This window comes from Danio aesculapii, chromosome 15, assembly GCF_903798145.1.
Source record: "Danio aesculapii chromosome 15, fDanAes4.1, whole genome shotgun sequence".
In the NCBI taxonomy this organism is placed as follows: domain Eukaryota; kingdom Metazoa; phylum Chordata; class Actinopteri; order Cypriniformes; family Danionidae; genus Danio; species Danio aesculapii.
Window position 1 is genome coordinate 46413601 of NC_079449.1, and position 26099 is coordinate 46439699.

At 38.0% G+C, this 26099-nt stretch overlaps 1 protein-coding gene across 1 annotated transcript; it reads right to left on the reverse strand.

The window, feature by feature from the left end:
- Positions 1 to 3276: 3276 nt before the first annotated feature.
- Positions 3277 to 25639, reverse strand: mindy4b (MINDY family member 4B). Its single transcript, XM_056473039.1, has 11 exons — positions 25430 to 25639; positions 23839 to 24000; positions 22844 to 22963; positions 18039 to 18133; positions 15520 to 15685; positions 15376 to 15441; positions 11586 to 11656; positions 10021 to 10093; positions 9780 to 9944; positions 6778 to 6958; positions 3277 to 6683 (listed from the first exon to the last, which is right to left on the reverse strand). The coding sequence occupies exons 1-11, from the start codon at positions 25580 to 25582 to the stop codon at positions 6541 to 6543; spliced, it is 1395 nt and encodes a 464-aa protein (XP_056329014.1). The 5' UTR covers positions 25583 to 25639; the 3' UTR covers positions 3277 to 6540.
- Between the last annotated feature and the right edge of the window lie 460 nt (positions 25640 to 26099).

The following is a 26099-nucleotide window of genomic DNA, read 5'->3' on the forward strand; positions in this document are numbered from 1 at the left end:
TTAGCATAAATCATTTAATCTGATTGAATGATTTATGCTAAACTATCAAAACTCTTGAAATTTTGATGAGTAAGATGCTAATGGTCTAATCTCATTCAATGATTTATGCTAAGGTATCCAAACTATTATTATTATTATTATTTTGAGTGAGATCCAAATGGTCTAAACTGATTAGACCATTAGCATCTCACTCAAAAAAATTCAAAAAACGATTTTTTGAGGGAGTGAGAAGCTAATGCTAGTGCTTGTCTAATCCGATTCAGTAATTTATGCTAAGCTAAGCTAAAAGTGCTCCCGCCAGCTCCAGAGATCGCTGAAGGGTTTCAAAAATGGTAAAATTCATCTGTTTTACTCTAAAATGAGCCATAAAAAAAGTCTCTTTAAAGGCCTGTTAAAATACTTTATTATCCTTGTAGTTGTGCGGAAAACAAATGTACTACTTTATTGTTAAATTGTTTCTTCATATCATCTACTAACATGTTGTAAAGTTCAGCATCCGTGGCTTCAAGTGTTTGAAATCAGCCACGCACTATCCCCTAAATTCATCATTGTTGAAATGTTGTGAAATTTCTGTTTCATCTTTTGCTACTAATCAATAAGCACAGAAATTAATGTGAAAGAGACTGTGATTTGACTGCCAAGATAGAGCCGCAGTTTGTAATGAGAAAGTTAAAGTGAATATTTAAAACTACAGTCGTGTAACATAAAATAACTCAGATCTGTTGTGATTATCCATTTTCAAAGTACATTTCAATGGGCATCGATAAAGAGCCGTTTCTATAATCCTTTTATTACACACACCCAAAATAATCAAATCTGTAAAGGGAATACACACATGTTCAGAATGTTAGAGGACATTGTTAACCGATTAAGTCAGCCTTCTTCAGAACGTTCTTGTTATTGATAATATTGTATTTATACATCTGTATCGGTATATAAAGTTATATTTTTTTCTATTTCCTTTTCTATAATGCGCTATAAATCTGTAATAAAGGTGTATATCCTATTATGTCAGTTTAGACCTTGATAATAAACAACATCAAAGATCAGCACAGGTTGATGATTCATTTCTTATATTCGGGCGGCACGGTGGCTTAGCGGTTAGCACTGTCGCAAGAAGGTCACTGGTTCGAGTACCGGCTTGATCAGTTGGCATTTCTGTGTGGAGTTTGCATGTTTTCCCCATGTTAACATGGGTTTCCGCTGGGTGCTCCGGTTTCCCCCACAGTCCAAAGACATGCGCTATAGGGGAATTGAATAAATTGGCCGTAGTGTGTGTGAATGAGTGTGTATGGATGTTTCCCAGTACTGGGTGGTGGCTGGAAGGGCATCCGCTGTGAAAAACATATGCTGGACTAGTTGGCGGTTCATTCCATTGTGGTGACCTATGTAATGGAGACTAAGCCGAAGGAAAATGAATGAATTAATTTCTTATATTCCAGGTCAAATGGAAGAGAAGTGCCGCAAGGCTCTCACTTAGGTCCTCTTGTGTTCTTGCCAGATTCAGAAAATCGGATCACATCAGCTGTACTTTTAATGCAAAGCCTATGGCATAACTATGTAAAGTAATTTAAAAACTTTTAGAAGTCCTAGTTAATTTCTATAGGTGCACACCAAATTAGTTGATAATGAATTAATAAGGTATAATTGTATATTTGTTAAATGATTATATATATTTTTATATTCCTGGAGTGAAGTGCCTCAAGGCTTCGTCTTAGGTCCTCTGGTGTTCTCAGCATCTGTTACATACAGGTCAGGACAACTCAGATGAGGATCCATGTGCAGTTAGGGATCTGACGTAAAACTGACGTTTCGACATCCCGAGATCCCGAAGTGTTTCGAAACACTGCACTGAAGCAAAGAGCATAGAATCACCAAGAAGCAACACTCTAGTGTGATTTATTAAACAGCCACTAGATGGCGCGGCAGACATTTTGGAATGAAAATTCCAATATAACAACAGCATATTATAAGTCTGTAAATTAAACTATTATAAGTGCTGATGATTGTGATAGTAAGTGTTGTATGGCCGTCTTTCAGGTTGTATCTCAGCTGTGATGCGCTTTTTAAATAAATAAATAAATAAATAAATAAACAAAGCAGCTCTCGACAGCAATGAGATCCAATTGAGAGCCGATCGCTTTCGCTCCAAAATGGCGGAATCACGGGGCTGTTGCTGGGGGCTGCTGTTACCAACCGTTCCCATTTTAGTTAAGGTGTATCCATATAAATGGCCCACCCTGTTTATCTAACAAAAAAAAAAAAAATGTTTGATGTATTTACAGATGGAGACTTACAAAATGTCTTCATAAAATATATTTACTTGGTATTCTCATCATTATATGCCTAAAAATCGTTAATTTTGACTCCTACAATGTCATCTTGGGTATTTCCATTAATATACCTATGCAACTTATGTATCTATGGGCACGTATCATATCTGCTGTAACTATTTCATACAATTAATACATTTGGTTTATATGGTTACAGCAGGGGCGGCTCGGTGGTTAACACTGTCGCCTTACAGCAAGAGGGTCAGTGGTTGAGTGCCAGTGGTTCAAAGACATGCACTATGTACAGTAAGTGAATTGGGTAAACAAAATTGACCGTAGTGTATAAGTGTGACTGTAAGAGTGTATGGTTGTTTTTCAGTGCTGGGTTGCGGCTGGAAAGGTATCCATTGCATAAAACATATCCCGGAATAGTAGGCACGGTGGCTTAGCACTGTCGCCTCACAGCAAGGTTCGGTCAGTTGGTGTTTCTGTGTGAAGTTTGCATGTTTTCCCCGTGTTGGCGTGGGTTTCCTCCTGGTGCTCCGGTTTTCCTCCACAGTCCAATGCGCTATAGGTGAATTGGGTAAGCTAAATTGGCCGTAGAGTATGTGTGTGAATGTGAGAGTGTATAGGTATGTCCCACTACTAGGTTGCGGCTGGAAGGGCATCCGCTTGTGGAAACATTTGCTTGAATAGTTGGCGGTTCATTCCACTGTGGAGACCCCTGATATACAAGGGACTAGCTGAAGGACATTGAATGGTTACTGCAGTTATACTAAAATAAATAGGAAATTAAAAATATTTTTGTAAATTATGACCACTCTAGATGAACAAACACTGTAAAATGTTACAACAATTAATGGATAACCAAATTAATTAAATAGTATTGTAAAATATTACTCAAATACCAATACTGCCATACTGTATTTTATTAAATATAAAAAATAAACACGATTTACAGCAAACAATAATCAAAGATGACAAGACCTTTGGAGTTGTTCGATAATTTGAGGACAACTTTGATGAAAGGTGATGATCCACTTCAAATGCTCCTTATATGTACCATCAATTACCACACGGGTACAAGTAAAGTGTTATGAATATAATTGAGCCATACGTCAGTTAAAGTAGTTAAGCTACAGTCAAACTACCCTTGTACCAAAGTTGTTAGCTACATTAAAAGTACAGTAGCTAGTTACACAGTACAGACAGTACAAACAAGGGAAAGAGCATTAATGAAATGTACTTCATTCATTCCTTTTCCTTCCGCTTAGTCGCTTTATTCATCAGGGGTCGCTACAGCGGAATGAACCGCCAACTTATCCAGCACGTTTTACGCAGCAGATGCCACTCCAGCCGCAACCCAGTACTGGGAAACACCCATACACTCACACATTCACACACATACACTACGGACAATTTAGCTTATTTAATTTACTCATAGCGCATGTCCTGGGGTGTAGTGGACATTTTAAAAGTGGAGGGACAGCTGTGTGAAATCCAAAAGTTTACATTCGTAATCACCTGTTTCTAAATGGTCTGTCTCAAAAAGTGAGGGGGACGTCTGAAGAATTTGCCCTCTCCTGTGGTTTGTAATGTAATGGGCAGCACAAATGCCTTGATATCTCAGGCCTGTCGATGTTGCCATCCACTCTGCAGATCTCTTGTGTGCCCCCATACGGAATGTAACCCCAAACCATGATTTTTCCTTCACCAAACTTGACTGATTTCTATAAGAATCTTGGGTCCATGTGGGTTCCAATAGGTCTGCAGTATCTGTGATGATTGGGATGCAGCTCAACAGAGGATTCATCAGAAACATGTCTGCATTCTGTCTGCTTTCCAAATGATCAAATAGAAGTCAAGTTATTATTTGTTACTCTTGGAAACTGGGATCGACGACAAGACTTTTTTCAGGTAGTGTAGCACTTTGTTGAAAAAATTCTATTCAAGTTTACTTGTACAGCGCCGTTCACAATAATTATCGTTCCAATAGTTAACTACTGAAAAAAGCTCCATTGATTAATAAGTAGCTACTGTCGAACTACAGAAAAAATCTAACTATGCTAGTAGCTAGCTACTTCCCAACAGTGTTGACTTAATGATTAAAGCCTGCAACATGATACGATAGCCTTTTCTGTCATTACTTGACACTTGACTTAAGAACAGCGATTAGCCTTGAGATTTGATACTAGCAACTTGAACCCATATATCAGATCCAAACTGAAGCACAGCAACACTATGAAAGAAAGACCCTAGAGGCGCTAGGAAAGAAGTAAACAGAAGTGACATGTGCAAATCAGATTTTAACAAGTAACATAACAAAAACTTCCTGACCATTGGGACAGGAATTCAAAAATATCTAAAGCCTGATTTTCTAAACCTTCGCTTGGCTCTTCCAATACCTTGAACTGTGGTGAGTTGTAAAATCATTGTAGAATCATTGTTGTACTATTATTTGTCATAACAACTTTGCGTATTGGACTGTTTGGCGCCATCTTGTGACTGAATACTCATATGCTTTACATGCTTGTTTCTATGTTTATCTATAAAACTATTATTTTCATTTATAGTATATTTTTGCATCTCGTGTTTATATACACTATAAACAGCAGCTACGCTAATTAGTATCTTTATTTTCTATTTCCACCTGAGGATACTCATCCCGAGGCCTCAAGAGATTATGCAAAGAAATGATGCCAAGGTATCCATAATCCTGGACCAGGCCGTATTCTGAGCTGATGCTGTGGCGCTCATGGAGGAGTGGAGAGCATGAGACTTACTCCTGGAAGAACACAGTGACAGACGAGTCTTTGCATTGATCCTATAGGCCAGCCTGAACACCACGATAGACGTCCAGCGTTCTCCGGCACCAAGACTGCAGCTCTGCCCAGGATGTTTGGCCAGAGGAGAAATGGTCGTGCCCAAGTTTCTCTTGAGGTTTTTTCCTTCACTTTCGTCAATTGGTGAAGTTTGTTCCTCGCCACTGTCGCCACTGGCTTGCTTGGTTTGGGACTTGTGGACATCGATGGATTTGCTCTTCAGCGTTTGAACTTTCAGCAGTGAAATTTAAACCACACTGAACTGAACTTCAACACTGAAAACTGGACTAGACTTAAGCTGCTTTGACACAATCTACATTGTAAAAGCGCTATAGAAGTAAACATTGAACTGAATAATGCGCAGGTTAGTGTATACTCCGTTCAGCTGTTTTGGTTTCTGTCAGCTTTGTGTTTAATTACAGAACTACAAACCATTACGACTAATGTAATGGGCAGCACAAATGCCTTGATATCCCAGGCCTGTCGATGTTGCCATCCCCTCTGCAGATCTCCTGTGTGCTCCCATACGGAATGTAACCCCAAACCATGTTTTTTCCATCACCAAACTTGACTGATTTCAATGAGAATATTGGGTCCATGTGGGTTCCAATAGGTCATCTGCAGTATCTGTGATGATTGGGATGCAGCTCAACAGATGATTCAGAGAAATAAACATGAATTGAACTGAATAATGCGCAGGTTAGTGTATACTCCGTTCAGCTGTTTTGGTTTCTGTCAGCTTTGTGTTTTATTACAGAACTACAAACCATTACGACTAATGTAATGGGCAGCACAAATGCCTTGATATCCTGTCGATGTTGCCATCCACTCTGCAGATCTCTTGTGTGCCCCCATACGGAATGTAACCCCAAACCATGCTTTTTCCAATCACCAAACTTGACTGATTTCAATGAGAATATTGGGTCCATGTGGGTTCCAATAGGTCAGCTGCAATATCTGTGATGGTTGGGATGCAGTTCAACAGATGATTCAGAGAAATAAACATGAGTTGAACTGAATAATGCGCAGGTTAGTGTATACTCCGTTCAGCTGTTTTCGTTTCCGTCAGCTTTGTGTTTAATTACAGAATTATGAACCATTGAGGCTATGAACAATGTTTTGTGTCTAATTTTTATGTTTTGTTGAAAGTAGCCATGTAATAAGCAGGATAGAAGTACATGCAGAACGGTTGTTTACACAGAATAAAGCCCTTCAGTCTTATAAGCCTGTCTGGATTTGATTGAACAACCCCCTAAATGTACTTCATCATGGTTTTAACACATGTGTTACCTTTTTTGCAAACTAAATATGGTCACCCTACATATTGTTGGTTATTATAGTCAAACATGAGTGTTGTTAGGGGCAATTATAATATTTACAAGACAAGAATTAAAACCATTGCACACCAGAAGAGGTAGTCTATATATTAGGCACTCCTGAATGCTTCAGAAAAAAGGCACCGTCCCATTCCAGTCAATCACAGCGCCTTCCCACTTGGTCCGAATGGTCATCTCCAGAGATGGAAACTTTTTCTCTGGGTCTCCCTGAATATCACTATTGTCAGCCTCCCAGTGATGGGAATGTGTATCTGAAATACAAAAGAGAGATACAATATATTATGCTTTACACTGTGTTCACAAAATTATAACCCATTAAGGCATAAACAAGATAGATTTACGTACCTATAGAGAGTGTTGTTGTGTTGAGCTGAGTCGGTTGGCCATTGTAGAAATAAAGCTGGAAAAGATGCTCCATCTTCCAGTCAGAGAGCAGTGAACAGTTTGTGCCGAACAAAACACTGTAGGTGCCATTGATGTTGCACACCCAGATAGGCAGCTTGGGGGTTTTCAGCATGCTGCCCACCTGTGGGGGAAAACATGAATGAATGAATCAACATGGATGTGTTGAAAATATTAACAGACATACTGAACAGAGACGCATAAAAAGCCTTTTTACAAGGGACCTGTCAAACAGTGAACCGCTGCCAAATTTTTAGCAAAGTGGAAATGTACTCACGAGAGGCTCGTATCATTGTTTCATCGCATTAGCATTAGCATTAGCATTAACAAGGTCACTGAATTGGTCAACTCCTAGCCGCTTGAGAGTAGAGCTGCACGATTCTGGCTAAAATGAGAATCACGATGCTTAAACTGAAGATCACGATTTTCCCACGATTATGTAGATGTAAAATAAAGGTTAATATGAGTAGGCTATTATTATTGTTATTTCTAAAACAAATGGTAAAACAACAGTATTAGGCCTATGTGAAAGTCTACTGTTAGTTAAAATGCTCAGTTTTATATAGACTTAAAATGGTGGACTTGAACAGACTTTAAATCTGTCCTGGTTGTTAATGCACAGTAAAGAGATGACATCAGAATACAGCTATTCATAATTCTAAAGTTGAAGTATTATGTTTGAGACATGTGCTTATTATTTGTCATTGAGAACATTATTAGACCATTTTTTTCACTGGTAAAACGAGACACTTTTGATTATCAGATTCCCTTTTGCATTATATTCAACATTATATAGGCTAGAGTAGTTCGAGTAAGCATTTATTTAACATCTATGGAAGAAAAAACATATCAAGCGCTTGTCATAATCATAACTCTAAGGGTGCTTTCACATCTGTAGTTCGCTTCATTTGGTCCGGATGAAGGGCAATACATTTTACATTGTAGCATTTTCTGCCATCTTTGGGTTTTTTTCACATCACACTGATTGCTTTGGTGTGAAAAGAACCAAAATGCAGTCATCTGACAAAATCCACATCACTCATTGGCCAGATTTTATTGAACGTATTTCCTAAACTGCTTTTCGCTTGGTCAGAATTAACGTGCAGGAAAATACCAATGGAAGTAAACAAACCGGCAGACACAAAATGTCGCTTTTGACTATGGAGCTACGACAAACTATACATTTCGAGACTGTTTTGAGCATTACAAACGGTGAAGGTGCATCACTTCAGGAGGAGGCATGAATTAATTTAGCTAAACTGTGACGTGGTCATCTGGAAATATTACCAACAATCCATCAGGTAATGTTTTTCCCTCTCTCACTCTCTCTCTCTCTGTTAGTAAAGCGATGTCAACAAATATTTTTCCTCCATGTTCCATAATGCACAGTGCATCGGCCTACGGCAGCTGGATTAGTCCAAAAAGGCGCAGTACTTTTACGGTTGGGTCTGTTTTAGTTCGGATCATATTCTCACCACAAACGAACCTCTTCAAGGAGGTCTCGGTATGTTATTTGGTCCGCTTTTGGTGTGCACTGGAGTGCGATTGCTACATTCACACCTGCCCAAACGAACCGCACCAAGAGGGAAAATAAACTCTAGTGCGATTCAACCAAACTAAACAAGGCATGTGTGAAAACACCCTAAAATGCGATATGATCATTTAAATGATCTGTGGCCGGTTTCACTTTCTCTGCCGAGTGCGCTCATGGCTTTGGGAAAAAAACACACATGCAAATTATGCTTCCCGCGCGGCTCCCAAACGATCACGCTGCAACAAACTGAACGTTATTTACTGAACTTTATTACCTGTTATTCACAGCCTATGCATGTTCTATTCACTAAAGTAGACATCAATGGTGGACACGCGCGCATCCTCTCGGTAGTAAACAAACAGTGCATTAGCTCACGTGTCATTTCGCGGCTGCGGCTACATCATTACATTAAGACAGAAGTGATGTTTTTGGGTGAATTATACCTTATAACTACAGTATGTGACACTTTTAATGTCATTTGGAGGCATCCATATTGCTTATTGCTGTCCATGTTGCTATGAAGATTTGTGAGTCCGCCTTTACGCTTCTCTCCTGACCTTGAAACTATAATTGGCTGAATCGTAGAAAAGCTGAATTAAGATAGCGTGTAGGGTCGAATGGAGATCGCAATCTTTTGTTGAATAATTGTGCAGCTCTACTTGAAACACCTCTGGAGTTTTGTTAAATAAATAGCAGAGTAACTGGATTCTCAAAACACAAATAAATTATTTGTGTGTAAATAGACGGGTGAACATTTTGAGTTTATTATGAAATTCGCTTCATTCGCGCATCAAATTCATCTCACAGTAGACATGGATTCGCATCATGGCCAGGGCTTCTGCCTGCCCGGTGATCTTCGCGTCATGACCAGTCCTGTGATCCTCCGCTAGTGTACGGAGGGAAAGCGCGTGCACATTTAAACGGAACTGGAACTTTATATTTGGTGATGTACCGTATCGACGTCAATGCGATCAAACAAAAGATCTGAACCCAACTCGATTCGTTTATTCGACTCTGAGTCAAATATTGACTAATAAAGAGTCAATAGTTTTAAACATGCTACACTTTTAGATTTAAACCTCAGCTGGATGTTTTAATTCACTTACAGCTGTGTTGCACACTGAATGAAAGGTCATTTTCAAAAACCCATAATAGGACCTCTTTAAGGTATGTATTCACCTTTGTTAACATTAGTTAATGTTATTTAAGTTAGTTGGTGCATTAACTAATGTAAACAAGCACAACTTTGGATTTTAATAATGCATTAGTTAATGTTGAACTACGATTAATAAATGTTTTACAAGATTATTATTACTTAATGTTAGTAAATACATGGACTAACATTAACTAATGGACCATTATTCTAAAGTGTTACACACAATTAGAAAGCACACTGGACTGGGTACTGTACCTGTGGGAGCTGTGCATGGTTGACTTGATCCCTGTTCCAGAGCAGATATCCGACATTGCTGCGGGTCAGAACCCCATAGAGAGGTTTGTCTTGCTCTTTGTTATGAGATGTACCATTGAAGACATGAGGAGTCGCACGGCCCGTCAACAGCAGGTTTATTAAAGCCTAATACAGAGTAAGTATGACGCATTTCAATACCAATAGCTCAAAAAAAAAAAAAAATAAACAAAACAGTACATACCTGTCGGCAAACAAAATTGCCAAAGCGAAGATGCAAAAGTTGTGTGGTGGTACAATCCAAGTCTGTCTGTATCCTACAAATTCAGAGACTTGGCTTAATTTATTCACTCAATCTATTCAATCACATCATGTGATTAGGAAATAACAGAATTATAAATACGAAATAAGAGAGGGAGCAACTACATCAAAGCAAATAAAACTAGAGGAATAGTGTTCAAACAAATGAAAAACAGCCTAATCAAGTGCTTTACTACCATTTAACCACATGCTTAAAGGGGCTAATAGTTTTGACTTTAAAATCCTTATTTAAAAATTAAAAACTTCTTTTATTCTAGCCGAAAAAAAAACAAATAAGACGTTCTCCAGAAGAAAAAATATTATCCCACCCAGGCTCATTCTGAGAACGTAGTCTCGGGGACGTTTCTGGAGACCGCGAAATACGTCCCGGGAGGTACGTATTTTTGCAGTTTTTGTTTTCGCGAATCCACGAGAGGCCGCTGTGCGTGCTTTTTCCCGCGCCGTTCTCGCGTAAACCCGCTAGAGGCCGCTGTTGAACGACCTTCCGCCTGTCTGCCTGGATGACAGGATGATTGACCGTGCGACCGGCCAATCGGCTGACCCACCCTCCTCCGTCCCTAAACCCAACCAACGACGATTCACAAAAGCCGTCCAGAACAAGAAAAGCCCTCGTCTGATTTTTACCACGTTTTCAGATTTTGACCACATTCTCACCCTGTGACGAACTTGTTCGCTTCATTTTTTGGATTTTGTTTTTGTTTTCTTACCTGATTTCTGGAACCGCTCTTCCCCGGACTCGAACCCGGTCGTCGTCGTCAGCCCCTCTCTGCGCCTCGAGTCCGCCAGAGTACACGAAGAGCTAACCGGACAAACTGGTTGCAGCGGGAAAGCCCTCCACACGGAGGCGAGCGGCTGGCTGGCCGGCCGGCAAGCGCCGAAAGGAACGACGTCACACCCCCCCGCAGCGTTCGCTTAAAAAAAAAATTAAATGCAGCCGTACGTACTCCCGGCTACGTATTTCGCAGTCTCCAGAAACGTCCCCGGGACTACGTTCTCAGAATGAGCCTGGGTTGATATTATCTGACATACTGTGAAAATTTCCTTGCTCTGTTAAACATCATTTGGGAAATATTTTAAAAAAGATTCAAAGGGGGGCTAATAATTCTGACTTCAACTATTCATCCATTTTCTTTTCAGCTTATTCCCTTTATTAATCCAGGGTCGCCACAGCGGAATGAACCACCAACTTGTCCAGCACATTTTTACACACACTCATACACTACGGACAATTTGGCCACCCCAATTCATCTGTAACACACGTCTTTGGACTGTGGGGGAAACCGGAGCACCCGGAGGAAACCCACGCGAACGCAGGGAGAACATGCGAACTCCACACAGAAACGCCAACTGACCCAGCCGAGGCTCGAACCAGCGACCTTCTTACTGTGAGGCGACAGCACTACCTACTGCGCCACTGTATATATAAAATATATATATATATAAAATATATTTACAAAATAAAAGCAGTGTGTATTTCTGTGGACATACCTGTCGATTGTCCTGGAGAAGATAAGGCTATAAAGAAAGAGTATGATTCCATGGCTTCCTTCTTCCCTGAACTGCAAACATTCAAGTCAAAATTAACACAACATAAAATGGAGTTCATTACCATTTCATTCTTAAAGGGTTAGTTTGCCCGAAAAAGAATATTCTGTTATTAATTACAGATCATTATCATCCCCTGAGACTTTAGTTCATCTTCAGAACACAAATTAAGATATTTTAGATGAAATCAGAGAGCATTCAAATAGTCCGAGACATTCAGAGTCCAGAAAAGGATCCAACAGCATTGTCAAAGTGACTTCAACTGTACTCATATGAAGCTCCAAGAACATTTTTGTGCACCGACAAAAACGTTTCACAAGCAAGAACCACGCCAGACTTAGCAGTCTTTATTGTATGGATGGGGATGTAAAGGCGTGGAGGTGGAATGGTAAGGGGACAATGGGATAAAGGGGAACGGGATTGATTTTGAGGTTGATTTGGGCATCCTAAGATGGTGGCCCAGAAAGACTAAGGGCGTACTCACACTATGTACAGTTGCCTTGAACCAGGCCGAAGAACGTTTGTCCCCCCTCCCGTCTCCCCCAACATCCGAAATTGCCAACTACTCAGTAGGTGCTACATTTGAATTTGAATTTACTACACAACCGTTAAAAAAGTACATTCTATATAGCAGTGTTTCCCAACCCTGTTCCTGGAGGCACACCAACAGTACATATTTTGGATGTCTCCCTTTTCTGACTCATTAACTTCAGGTGTTGAAGTCTCTTCTGATGTTATGATAAGTTGATTCAGGTGTGTTTGATTAGGGAGAGGTTGAAAATGTGTACTGTTGGTGTGCCTTCAGGAACAGGGTTGGGAAACACTGCTATATAGTATGAATGTGAGTGAAAATAGGACATATTACACTCCCATTTTTTATTTTGATTCCCATTTTAAGTAGAACAATGACTGCATTTGATTTAAGGTGTTACCATTTGACAAGCAGAAAAGGAATACGATGGTGCTGAAAACATAAACTAACTTTGATTTAAAATGGCAAACAACAATCCCTCATATTCCATTACTTAAAAGACTTATAACATTCTAAATATGGAATTAACTGACTTTCAACATCAGGAATAGAGCTTTTTAAAATTCCACGATTTTCCGGAAGTTACATCACCTGTGGGAACCCTGTTTTAAACGTTTCGGGACTTTTGCTTGGTATATGAACGGTCTCAGGGGGATGGGCTACATGCACGGCAAGTGTTTTTCAGCCACCAATATACTTCCAGTGAAAAGTTTATGTGACTATTTCAATTACATAAAAATATAAATAATGTAAATTAATTTAAATATAATCAGTTAAATAGACTTCAGCATTTATATAGTTGTTCAAGGGTAAAACCAGATGAAAAGCATAAAGCTTAAACGCAAGGACCGTCAGGAGCAGCAAGTAAGCACAGAAACTCTCTTGAAAATATTGTGGTAAAATAAATTTCTATTTATTAAAAATATGACGCGGAAATTCTGTTAGATGGAAAGTTAATGCAGTGCTTTGTCTTGTGTGAAACACATTTCATATTGTATCTCAATCAAGCAGTGAAGATTATTGATTTAAAAAAAAACAGATCTCAAAAGTGGTGAGTTTATAATGGCATGACTGTGTAAAGAAAACACTTTAAAAGTCCTGTGCATATAGCTCATTAGGGCTCTATTTTGACGAAAAAGCATTGAGGGAGTGTCAGAATCCACTTTAAGGATGGATTTAAGGCTATTTTAAGGATGGAAAAATGCGCTTTGCGTCGCTGCGCACGGTTTAACAGGGTTGAGCTTATTCTCTTAATAAAATATAGGTGTGTTTTGAGAATAAACCAATCAGAGTCTCATCTCCCATTCCCTTTAAGAGCCAGTTGCGTCGTGCCATGGTGCATTTGCTATTTATGGCAGACTTTGTAAGTTGGAAAAACTGAACCCTTCACTAGAGAGAAAATAGTTAAACAGAGCATCTACAGCGCGAGAATGAGAGATGAGCCTCCTCATTATTTACTTTCGCTTTCACTCTTCTGGATCGGGAAACGTATTGCACACAGACATCTATTATCCTATAAATAATTAATTTAGTTTGTTAAGCGCAAAGATTTGTTTCAAAACTATTTCTAAATTCAGTTCTAATTTCCAGCAAACAAATAAATGAACAATAATAACGAAGTGTGTTCAAACAACTGAGTTATATCCAAATACACATGCTGTGCCCCATATGGTCTAAAACCTGACAGGTGGACAAATCTAAGCTTGTTTTTAATAAAACAAATATAATATGCAGATAATAAATAATACTGATGATAATAATAACATTATACAAAAGCAAATTGTTATGAATAAACTGAAAAAGCTCCACGAGATGAAGAAGGCATGAAAGTATTGTTTTTATATTTATATTTATTTATGTAGGCTAGAAAATAATATGTTTTCTAATATTGTAATCCTTTATATTTATATCCTATATATATATTTATATATATATCCTTATTATAGTGTATATATATATATATATATATATATATATATATATATATATATATATATATATATATATATATATATATATATATATATATATATATATATCCTTAATATATATATATTTTTTTTAAATTTGTAAAGATATTTGCGTATTGCTGTACACCCTGTGTGTATTAAGCAATGTGTAAGCAAGGCGCACAACTAACGCGCTCTGCGCTGGACAATAGACCTGATTTGATTTGGTCTATTGAACAGTCTATTATAGTTCCTCAAAATAGTAACACGCCAGCAATGCGCCTCAACACACCTCCTTTTTAAGACCAGAACGCCTATGGGCGCACATATGAGCGCAAATGCATATGAAATGTGCATGATAGGGCCCTTAAAGAGGATTTATTATGCAAGCGTTACTTTTATTAGGGGCTTAAACACAGATATGAGGCAACAGTCTACGAATATAATCAGATTGTATGCCTCATTCAGATCTCTCCCTCATTAGCTTAAGACATTAGTGTTGTTTTTGAATCTGCCACTATGCTGACACACAGGCATTTGTAGCTCCGCCCTCTTTTGAAAAGAGCTCGATTTCATTTTAATTTAAAGTGACAGTCACCAAAATAGCACAATTAGGACCAAAGCCTAAAAGGGGCAGTTTCAAAGTTATAAAACATTATTTCTTGTCTTTCGGATGAGACTTTAAATCGACATCCTGACTCTCTGTGGTCGGTAAAAATCCCAGGATGTCTTTCAAAACAATTAGTAGGGGTTTAACCCTGGAATCCTGGCCAAATTTTCCCACTGGCCTCTATCCAACATGGCCTCCTACCCATCCCGATATCAAAATTGGCTTCATCACTCTGTCTCCTCTCCACCAATTTGGCGTGTGGTGTGTGGTCTGGCGCAATATGGCTGCCGTCATATCATCCAGGTGGATGCTGCACACAGGTGGTGGATGAGGAGATCCCCCCAAAAATGTGTAAAGCGATTTGAGTGTCCAGAAAAGTCGCTATATAAATGTAATCTGTGGGGTATTGAGCTGAAACTTCACACACTCTAGGGATATCAGATACTTATTTTACATCTTGTAAAAAGGGACAGAATAGATCCCCTTTTAACAACATGAGGGTGAGTAATTAGAATGAAACAGAATTTTTGGGTGAACTAACCCTTTAAAACAATCTGATGAATCAAAAAGGAAGCATATTATTATACCACTTTAGTACTACAATGATACAATATAAAATAGTAATCTGTCAAATTTACCCACACATTGGATGTGCTCATATATGAATGCTCTAGCTTCTTCTTTCTTCTTAAAGGTGAAAAGCTGCAACTGCACCATTTTGGAAAACAGAGTATTACAGCATGTTCATTCAGCTGTATACAGATTGTGTTATGAAACTGCACGTACTCTCTCGGTGAAGCTGTCCAGTTTGTAGTTGAGGTGTGGCGTGAAGCAGCGCTCTGATGTCACCAAACACACGGTGACCGTCTGCTCCTCACCGGCGGCCCACAAGATATCAGTCAGAGCAGCGGCCAGTGCCTTCCTCTGCTCCATCTCTCCTACAGTCACCATACTGACAGAGGAGAAGAGGTGATAGAGTCAAACACCTCAGAAACATTTCATGTGCTTTAATTCAAATAAACTGGTAAAAGACGTCATTTTCTAATTTGATGTCATCAAGTTAAATCAGCAAAAAAGTACAGAGGGAGATATGTGGTTAATACTGCACCATTTTCCTCAGCAAACAAATTTCTAAAGGTGCTGTTGAACTGAAATGCTGGTAACAACCAAATAAGACCATATATGCAAAGAAAACAAAATTAAATAGTTTACAAATCAAGTTATGTGTAATAAAATGAAATGACACAGGAAAACGTATTGAACACATGAAGAAAGGGAGATGTAAAAAGTCAGTGAAAGCCCAGACAGCAGCTGAAATCTCTCAGTAGTTCTTCAGCAACCCTCTGCCCTTCCTCAGTATAGATGGATATTAGCTGCTTCAGTTCAACATCTACATTAGCAGGAGGATTAAAATATAATCAGGGTGGACATTTCAGCAAGACAATGATCCAAAACACAGCCGAGGAAACTCTCAGATGCTTTCAGAGAAAGAAAATCAAGCTGTAGAATGGCCCAACCAATCACCTGACTTGAACCCAATAGAAAATACAAATTAAGATCAGATTTGATAGACAAGACCCACAGAACCATCAAGATTTTGACACTCTGTTGAAGTCTGTGAAAACTCACACCTGAGCAAACATGACTTGATAGGCGTCTTTAAGCTGGCATCACCAAAAAAAAGCCTTTTTGTATAAAGTATTAAATACATTTAGTAGTTCAGGACTTTCTCTGTGTGTCAGTCATTGTTATTACATGCCACTCATTTTTCATTGTTTTATTTATATGTTTGTATTGTTGTATTGTTGTTATTGGTTCCATGTCAACAGCTTAGAAATATAAATCCCAGAAAAAAAACACGACGCATTCAATACTTACTTCCCCCACTGTAAATTAAAAGCAAGATTGTGTCTACTTGATTGTGAAACTTTGTTGTAAACTAAAGCAATACAGTTGAAGTAATGTCTCATCATTATTCAGAATAACAGAAATACTTACGTTAAAATTAAACAACATACTTTCCTTTGACCTGTACACTGGACAATATGGACAAACCCAAAATCGGGTTAATTTTTTTAATTAAATTTAAATTACACATTTTAACACTACAGTTGGGTTTGACCAAATTTTACCCAATGCTAGATTAAAACAACCCAGCATTTGTAGGGTGTGTTAAAATTTCGAAATGATTCTAATTGTTATTATACTTTACATTTTATTTTTTTAAATATTGATGTAATGCAAGTTGCATTCTTTCTTTTTGTCGAGTTATATCCTATAAAAAAAGTGATTAAACATTATATATATTAGGGCTGCACAATATTAGAAAAATCTAACATTGTGATATTTTTTATTCTGTGATATATATAGCGATATGAATACAATTTTACCAGATGACTTGAATATCTCTATATGGAAAGAATTTATAATTTTAGATGGGGATGATTCTGTAAGAGAGTAAATCTGCAAAAAATGTTATCGACAATCTACAATTATAGATTAATAAAGAAAAAGATCAAAATAAAAAATGTGTATATATATAAATATATTTATTTATACATTTATATATATATATATTGTTACGGTTGCCGTACATTGTCAGGATTTTTGCCTCCTGTTCTCTCTCTCTCTCTCTCTCTCTCTCTCTCTCTCTCTCTCTCTCTCTCTCTCTCTCTCTCTCTCTCTCAGCCCGTCATATCCTTTAGGTCCGCCTTCTCGACAGCCGATTGGTTGGGAGACCCGTCACTCATCATTGGGTGACGTGGCGCGATGACATAAAAGGACGCCAGGGAGAGCGGATGGGAGAGCGCTTTTCCTTTGATCCTGTTTTTTGTGTATTTTGCCGACATGATTTTGTTATTCGTTGTTTTTGCTTAACTTTCGTTCGGATAAAATTATTTATTATTATTTCTGCCCATTTTTGAACTACTTTGTGATTTTTGTACATCTTTATTTAAATTGTTTGTTACTTTTTGGCCCAGCTCTTACCTGGCAAAAATATATATAAAACATGTTTTTTTTTTCTTTTTCTTTATTGATATGTATATATATATATATATATATATATATATATATATATATATATATATATATATATATATATATATATATATATTAGGGCTGCACAATATATCGTTTCAGCATCGATATAGCAATGTGAGCATTCATAATAGTCACATCGCAGGATCTGAAATGTTGAGTCTGGATTATAATTGATCATTTTGCAAGTATTTTTGAGGCCTGGGATGTGTGAGCATTTTTTATACTGCTAATAATAATAATAATAATAATAATAATAATTGTACCTCTGAATTGTACAGTCTGAGTCTGCTGACCGGTTGAAGAGCAAGTATTTAATAATATGAGCCTGAACCACCATCTGAACAGCACACGCTCCCCCCTGCAAGAGAAAACACAGTCTGGGTTCACATAAAAAATATGATTATGAAATATATAATGCAAGACAAAATTATTAGCCCTCCTGTGAAACTTTAATTAATTTTCAAATATTTCCCAAGTGATATTTAACAGAGCAAGGAAATTTTCACAATATTACCTACTGTGGAGAAAGTCTTATATTGCTTGGTTTGGCTGCAATAATTATTATGCATATTATGTACTGTCAGACAATAAATTTGTTATTAAAATCACTGTTTAAAAATGTGTCGATTTCTTCTCTCCCTTAAACAGCACTTAGAAAATATCTTTATTTAAAATTGCACCAAAAATGAAACATTCAATGAGCCATGTGAATAAAATAGCTCTTAATGTGATTGTGTTTTCTTGTACTAGCCTAATACCAGTGTAATCCACTAATGACATGTGTCACACTTCACTACCCAAGGATAATGGAAAGGATCTGTGGTTAAGATAACAGCCAACGTTTGAAGCTCATTATGCAATAATGAAGTGGCGGGTAGAGACGCAATATTCAGACAATAGTGTCAGGTTAATCAATATGAAATATACAGAGTCATGCCCTTCCAAGAAGGATGTACACCTATACAAGAAATGATCTTCTAAAGCTTGTAACACAACCCTCCCTTCACTTATAATTCTAACAAAGGAGACGTAACTTTATAAATGTTATCATACGGTCACCAGTCTCAAGGTAACACATGATACTGGCAACAGAGCTGAGGATATAAATGCAGCTTCCTCATTAAATAAACACCAATAAACAATCAAAGAGGGAGCAAACAGTAATTTAAAGGGCAATCTAAAAGAGTAGTCGGGTCATGTTTGCAGAGATAGGTCCAGGCAGCTAACAGCATGAACAATAAAACAAAGTGAGGTTCAGGAAACATGGCAAGACTAAACAAAAGGAAAACGTTTCGTAATGCTCCAGGTTAACAAGACTCAGCAAACTCTGTGTGGGAGAGGTGAATATTAAGTCCAGCTAATCAGTCATGATATGTTAGCAGCTGTGTGTGGGTAATCAGAGGGAATCAGAAACTGGAAAGTCACACGGCTCCGGTAGCCATTCGTGGGACTCAGGTGGCGGCTCTGGCCATTCGTGGGACTTTGGAGGTTCCATTCGGGGAATTCGTGAGGATCTGGCACCCGCCCTTCAGAGAATTCTGGCACCTGTCATTCGGGGACTTCAGGAGGATCTGGCACCCACCATTCGGGGAGTTCAGAGAGATCTGGCACCTGCCATTCGGGGAGTTCAGAGAGATCTGGCACCTGCCATTCGGGGAGTTCAGAGAGATCTGGTACCTGCCATTCGGGGAATTCAGAGGGATCTGGATACTACCATTCGGGTCACTTAGAAAGATCTGGCGCCCACCATTCTAGAAATTCAGAGGGTTCTGGCATCGTCGATGGCTCTAAAGGTAGTGTCGATGGCTCTGGTGGCGGTGGCGAAAGCTCTGGAGCTCTGGCTGGCAGCAGTGGCGAAGGCTCTGGCAGCTCTGGTAGCGGTGGTGGTGACAAATGCTCTGGCAGCTCTGGCGGTGACAATGGCTCTGGCAGCGACGAAGTGCTAGCAGTCATCTTGTAAATAGCAAGTCCCGCAGTCAGCTGGTCTTGTTGTAAAAACTTACGAATGTGATTCTCGTAGATGTTTGCTCCATAGTTGAACTGACAGATTTGCTCTGCTGGATCCATGTTTGACTGAGTCTTCTGTAACACACAATACTGTCAACGGAGCTGAGGATCCAAATGCAGCATCTTTATTTAATAAACAATCCAAGATGGAGAAAACAGTAAGTTAAAAGGCAATCCAAAAGAGTAGTCAGGTCAAAGGCGAAGAGGTCCATAAACATAACAGCATAAACAATAAAACAAAGTGAGGGTCAGGAAACACAGCAAGACTAGACAAAGGAAAACGCTTCGTAAAGCTACAGGTTAACAAGACTCAGCAAAACGTGTGTGTGAGAGAGAGCTGAATATAAAGTCCAGGTAATCAGTCCATGATGAGTTATCAGATATGTGTGTGAAATCAAGAAGAATCAGGAACTGGTGTGTGTGAGGTGCATGATGGTATTTGTAGTCCAGTTCATAGACAGATGTGTAGTTCTCCTGTGATCTGCAAGGATTAGATTGCTGGTGATCGTGACACTCAAGTTTGTGCTTTACTGAAAGCACTCTTCTATTTCCACAACTAGCAGACATTTTAAAATCTGTTAAAATTCTACGCAAAATAAAAAATTGTTTATAGTTAAACATAGAAGGCTCTATTTTAACGATCTAGGCACATTAAGGGCGTGTCCGAATCCACTTTTGCTATTTTAAGGACAGAAAAATACGCTCTGCGCCCTGGCGCATGGTCTAACAGGGTTGTGCTTATTCTTTTAATGAGTTATGGGTGTGTTTTGAGCATAACCTGCATATTAAACCAATCAAAGACTTCCATTCTCTTTAAGAGTCAGTTGTGTTGCGGCAGGGTGCAATTTCTATTTACATGGTGGACTTTGTAAGTGGAAAAACTGAATGCTTCACTAGCGAGAAAACAGTTAAGCAGACCATGTGCAGCAAGGATAAAGAACTAGCAAACAAAATTTTGTTTGTTAAGCGCAAAGATTAGTTTCAAAACTAAATTCTAAATTCAGCTCTAATTTCCAGCAAATTAATAAATGAACAATAATAACGAAGTGTGGTCAAAAAACTGAGTTATATCCAAACACGTCCTATTCCCCATACGGCCCAAAATCCGACAGGTGGACAAATTTAAACTTGTCTTTATTAAAACAAATAGAAATATGCATATAATAAATACTACTACTTCTACTACTAGTACTAATAATAATAATAAGATTATACAGAAGCAAATTGTCAGAAATAAAATGAAAAAAGCGGTCTTTTTCAGTGCCTCAAAAAGCAACACATCAACAATGTGTCTTAACACACCCATGATGAGTCCACAAAGTGGCGCAAATGGATTTGCTATTTAAACAATGTAGCGCAAAACTGGAAAATTAGGATTGCGCTGCTCTGAAAATAGCAACAAATCATGCCATGCAAGTCCTGCACCCTATTTGCACCAAGTGTGTGAGAGCCCGGAGTGTCATTTTGTTTTATTCAAGATAGCAATGTGGACTATTGTTGATGTTATATGATAAAAGGGTAAAATAATAAGAGTGAGTTAGTAAATGTTGACAGAATTTTAATTTTTAAATGTTTATCTAGGATTTTTTATAGATAAATAAAGGGGTGTTAAAGACCTGATGGATAATATTTGACATATATTTGCAAAAACAGATAACAGCTTTTACAAATCTTCAAATTTCTTTGTATTTATGTACAATAACAAATAAAACTTGATATCTGAAAACTGGAGTTTATTTTAGTAATTTTCTGAAATCATTGAGTATTAAAGAGTACAACTTGACTTTAATTCTGAAAAATCAGTGGTTATCTTCTTTAAAAAAAATAAAGAAAATGTATTCAGTACAATATTTTTTTTGAGATGCGACGGACAACTTGAATTGAAATAAGAATAGCAGCTAGAAGTGTACTATAATATAATATATGCTATATAATAATGTCTGCTATAATATTGTAATTTTTATTCAACAATATGTGGGGATGACCCTATAAATAAAAACATGGTTGCTTTCTTATAGTTATGTGTATGCCATTCTGAGTGTGCCTCACACAGGTGAGTGGGTTTAACAAACCACCTGTAGAAAACACTCTTTCAGCTCTCTGACACTTTAACTGACACTTGCACCAGTTTTGCACATTCACACTAGACGCTTTCTTACAATCACTCCATATCTCAAAAAAAAAAATCGCCCTCCTTACTCTAGCACTGTGTGTAATTAGCATTTCTTGTGTGTATTGCCTCTTCTTGTTGAATCGCTGAATGCCTGCTCAATTGTATGTCTCTTTGGATAAAAGCGTCTGATAAATGACTAAATGTAAATGTACGTATGTGATATATTTACATTCTTTGAAAGCAGTTTAATTAATTAATTATGTGTTTATTCGTTTTTATTCATTCATTCATTCATTTTCCTTCAGCTTAGTCCCTTTATTCATCAGGGGTCGCCACAGCGGAATGAACCGCAAACTTATCCAGCATATGTTTTACACAGCGGATGCCCTTCCAGCTGCAACCCAGCACTGGGAAACATCCATACACACTCATTCACACACATACACCACGGCCAATTTAGTTTACTCAACTCACCTATAGTGCATGTCTTCGGACTGGCAAACACAGAGAGAACATGCAAACTCCACACAAAAATGCCAACTAACCCAGCCGGGACTCAAACCAGCGACCTTCTTGCTGTGAAGCAACAGTGATAACCACTGAGCCATCATGTCACCCTTATAAGTTTTTAATCAATTTAAAATTAATTTATTTTATACTAAAACAGTTGGTTTTAGGAGACAAATATTTGATTATGTTCAGTTTTTTCTCTGTTTCACCATCACAACCTGAAAACTGTGGGTCTCAGCACAACACTGTTTATTGTACACATCATTTGAGTCTGATTCTATCACCCATTCCAAACAAATTTGTTTTTAAAGGAATCAATTCAGACATTTTGAATGAATCGTAAGACATATTATTTGCAATAAATCGCTCATTAAAACAGGGACTTGCCCTGCCCTGTCTACATATGTTGCTTAGGTTAGTTAGAAAATCTCTACTCACCCTCTCGGTCTCCAGAGCATACGCCATCTCAGAGAAAGGCTCCCGAAACTTGAAGAATGATTTCTTCCACTCGTAGTTGAATATGTGGAAGGTGTTCCCGAACAAAACCGTTCTTAAACTCTGTATGAGTGACAAACAATAAATAAATAAATAAATAAATAAATAAATAAATAAATAAATAAAGTGCCTTTAAGTTTTAGGATTGTTTGATAAAAAAGAAAGTTAAAAATAATAATAATTATATATATTTATTCATTTTCTTTTCCGCTTAGTCCCTTTATTTATCCAGGGTCACCACAGCGGAATGAACCACCAACTTATCCAGCACAAGTTTTTACACCGCAGATGCCCTTCCAGCCACATCCCATCTCCGGGAAACATCCATACACACTCATACACTACAGACAATTTAGCCTTCCCAATTAACCTGTACCTGGTCTTTGGACTGTGGGGGAAACCGGAGTACCCGGAGGAAACCCACGTGAACGCAGGGAGAACATGCAAACTCCACACAGAGACACCAACTGACCCACCCGAGGCTCGAATCAGCGACCTTCTTGCTGTGAGGCGACAGCACTACCTACTGCGCCACTGCTTCGCCCCTTATATATATATATATATATATGTAGCTGTAGATGTTGAATTACCACAGCAACTCTACAGAATTACCACAACAGACTAATTTGAGTACTTTACTATAGTATGATACAAAAACACTACAATTACTATAGTAATTTTTCATGTGTGTTTGCAGACATTAAGCACTAAAGGAACGTAAAAGGCATAACAAAAAAAGTCTTACTTCAGTTACTCAAAGATGTTAACTGTTAGCATGTGTTAAATCTAAAAGACCAATCTATTGCTTAAAGTCCTAATAAATAAGTGATCAGTCAGTATCCTGCCCTTTGTCTTCAAACAAACACACACACACACACACACACACACACACACACACTCAGGAGAGTCAGGTGACAGGTTCATGTTCCTCAACTCACCACCGCCAGCTCTGGTGACATCGCTTGCCCACCCAGACTAGCAGACACTGCGAGGGCTTGAGGAATGGAGTAGGGTGCTGTAAACTGATGATTCTGTGCAGAGGTCGAAGGCGGACGAGACGCCGGATGAGAAGAGTCATCACCATCCTCTTCAGACTTCTTCTGTGAGAAAGATAAAGAGCTGAAACACTGTAACATAAAACCCCGTTTAGCAGAAGTAAACATAACAGTAAATTAATGTAAGGGATTCGCTTAAAATTATCAATCACGTTGGCGCAATAGCCTAGTGGTTAGTGTGCTGACATATTGTGTAGTAGCACGTCAGGGCGTCCTGAGTTCGAGTCCCGGCTTGAGGACTTTTCCCTACCCCCCTTTCTCTCTCCAACTTCGCTTCCTGTCTCTATACTGGCAAAAAGGCCAAAAATAAATCTTAAAATAAATAAATCATCAATCTCCCTGATTTCTATTAAGACCGGCCAATGGAATGCATTTGAAATTGGCGAGCACAGCTCTCACAAGTGTAGCCACTCCTCAACACGAGAGCATATCCAGTTAAATGTGCGAGCCCCCTCTGCATTGCCGTGAGTTTGCTGGGGGACCTGGAGGTTAAAGTAGTTGTAAAACTGCCAGCTAATACCTTGCAATCCTCCCTCTCCTCATCAGCGCGCCCCAACCCTGGTTTAGATTATTTTGCTAGTACATTCTCCACGATCACAGATTTAGCGTATAATGAAACAAGATGTCTATCGCGGCATCAGAGAATGTGTTGTCCATGTCGGATAAAAGATCTGCTTCTACCCTCCATATCTGCCTTCTTCGGATTTGGAGTTGGATATGGTGGCTACAGTTTTCCAGGCAGTTGGTCTATATATATATATATATATATATATATATATATATATATATATATATATATATATATATATATATATATATATATATATATATATATATATATATATATATATATATATATATATATATATATATATATATACATACATACACTGTAAAACCCAAGAAGTTAAGGTACTCAAACCAATTGAGGAAACCCGTTGCAATGAACCATTTTAGTTCAAAAACTAGTCCTAATGAGTACTGTGAACTTAATCCATTTGAGTAAACGAAGCAATTTGAGCACAGTAAAATCCAGTAAATTAAGAGAACTCAAACCTGTAAAAGTACTGTAAAACTCAATAAGTTAAGGCAACTCAAACCGTTTGAGGAAACTAATTGCTACAAACAATTTGAGTTAAAAAAACAAATCTATATGAGTACTGTGAACTTAGTCCATTTAAGTTGAATGAGGTAATTAATTAACTCATTACCTTCAACACTGAGTTCAAAACTCTTTTCAAATGAGTAGAATTAACTTTCAGTAAATTTTGAGTTAACTACACTATATATATGCACACACACACACACGCACACACACACACACACACACACACACACACACACACACACATACAGACATTCAAACATATATATATACATATATATATATAGCCCAAACACTCATAACAATAGTAATCTCAGGAATATGATTATACCAGGTTTACAAAGCCAGATCCATCTGAAAATAACTCACATCTCGGTTTCTCTTCACCTCCTCTTGAAGAAGCTCTATGTAGCTCAGTTTGGAGTGCTGCAAACTCTTGATGTTTTGCAGAATGTCCTGATAACCCGTCATGATGTCCTTCACATGTACTGTACTGTTACATGTAAATTCGGTTGCACGCATGGCATCAACAATACACCAAGTATAATGTTTTCCATTTAACGTGGTACCAAATGCAAACAGCTCTCTCTCTCTCTCTCTCTCTCTCCTCTAGTCTGCGAGTCTGAGTTTGTTAAGAGCATGGCAGGCACACAGGATCATAGTATACTGAGCTCTGATTGGCTGCCTGCGTGTCATGGGAAACTTGATATGCAGCCCCCCTGAGAGCAGAATCAGTTATGGAAAAATCAGACTTCACCTTCACAGACTTTATAAGATTGAGACAGAACAACAGAATTGGCAGAAATCAAGTATTGAGATTTTTGGTTGGCCTTTGTTTTTATAAACTTGTGTTTCTCAAATGGTATTTTAATAGCCGTTTTAAAAAATACTAAATAAATAAAAGACAATATGAATCTTTTCTGAATACTGGCTTTTTTTTTAGAAAATTCATCAAAAAATACACAGTTGAAGTCAGAATTATTAGCCCCCTTTTGATTTTTTTTCTTTTTTAAATATTTCCCAAATGATGTTTAACAGA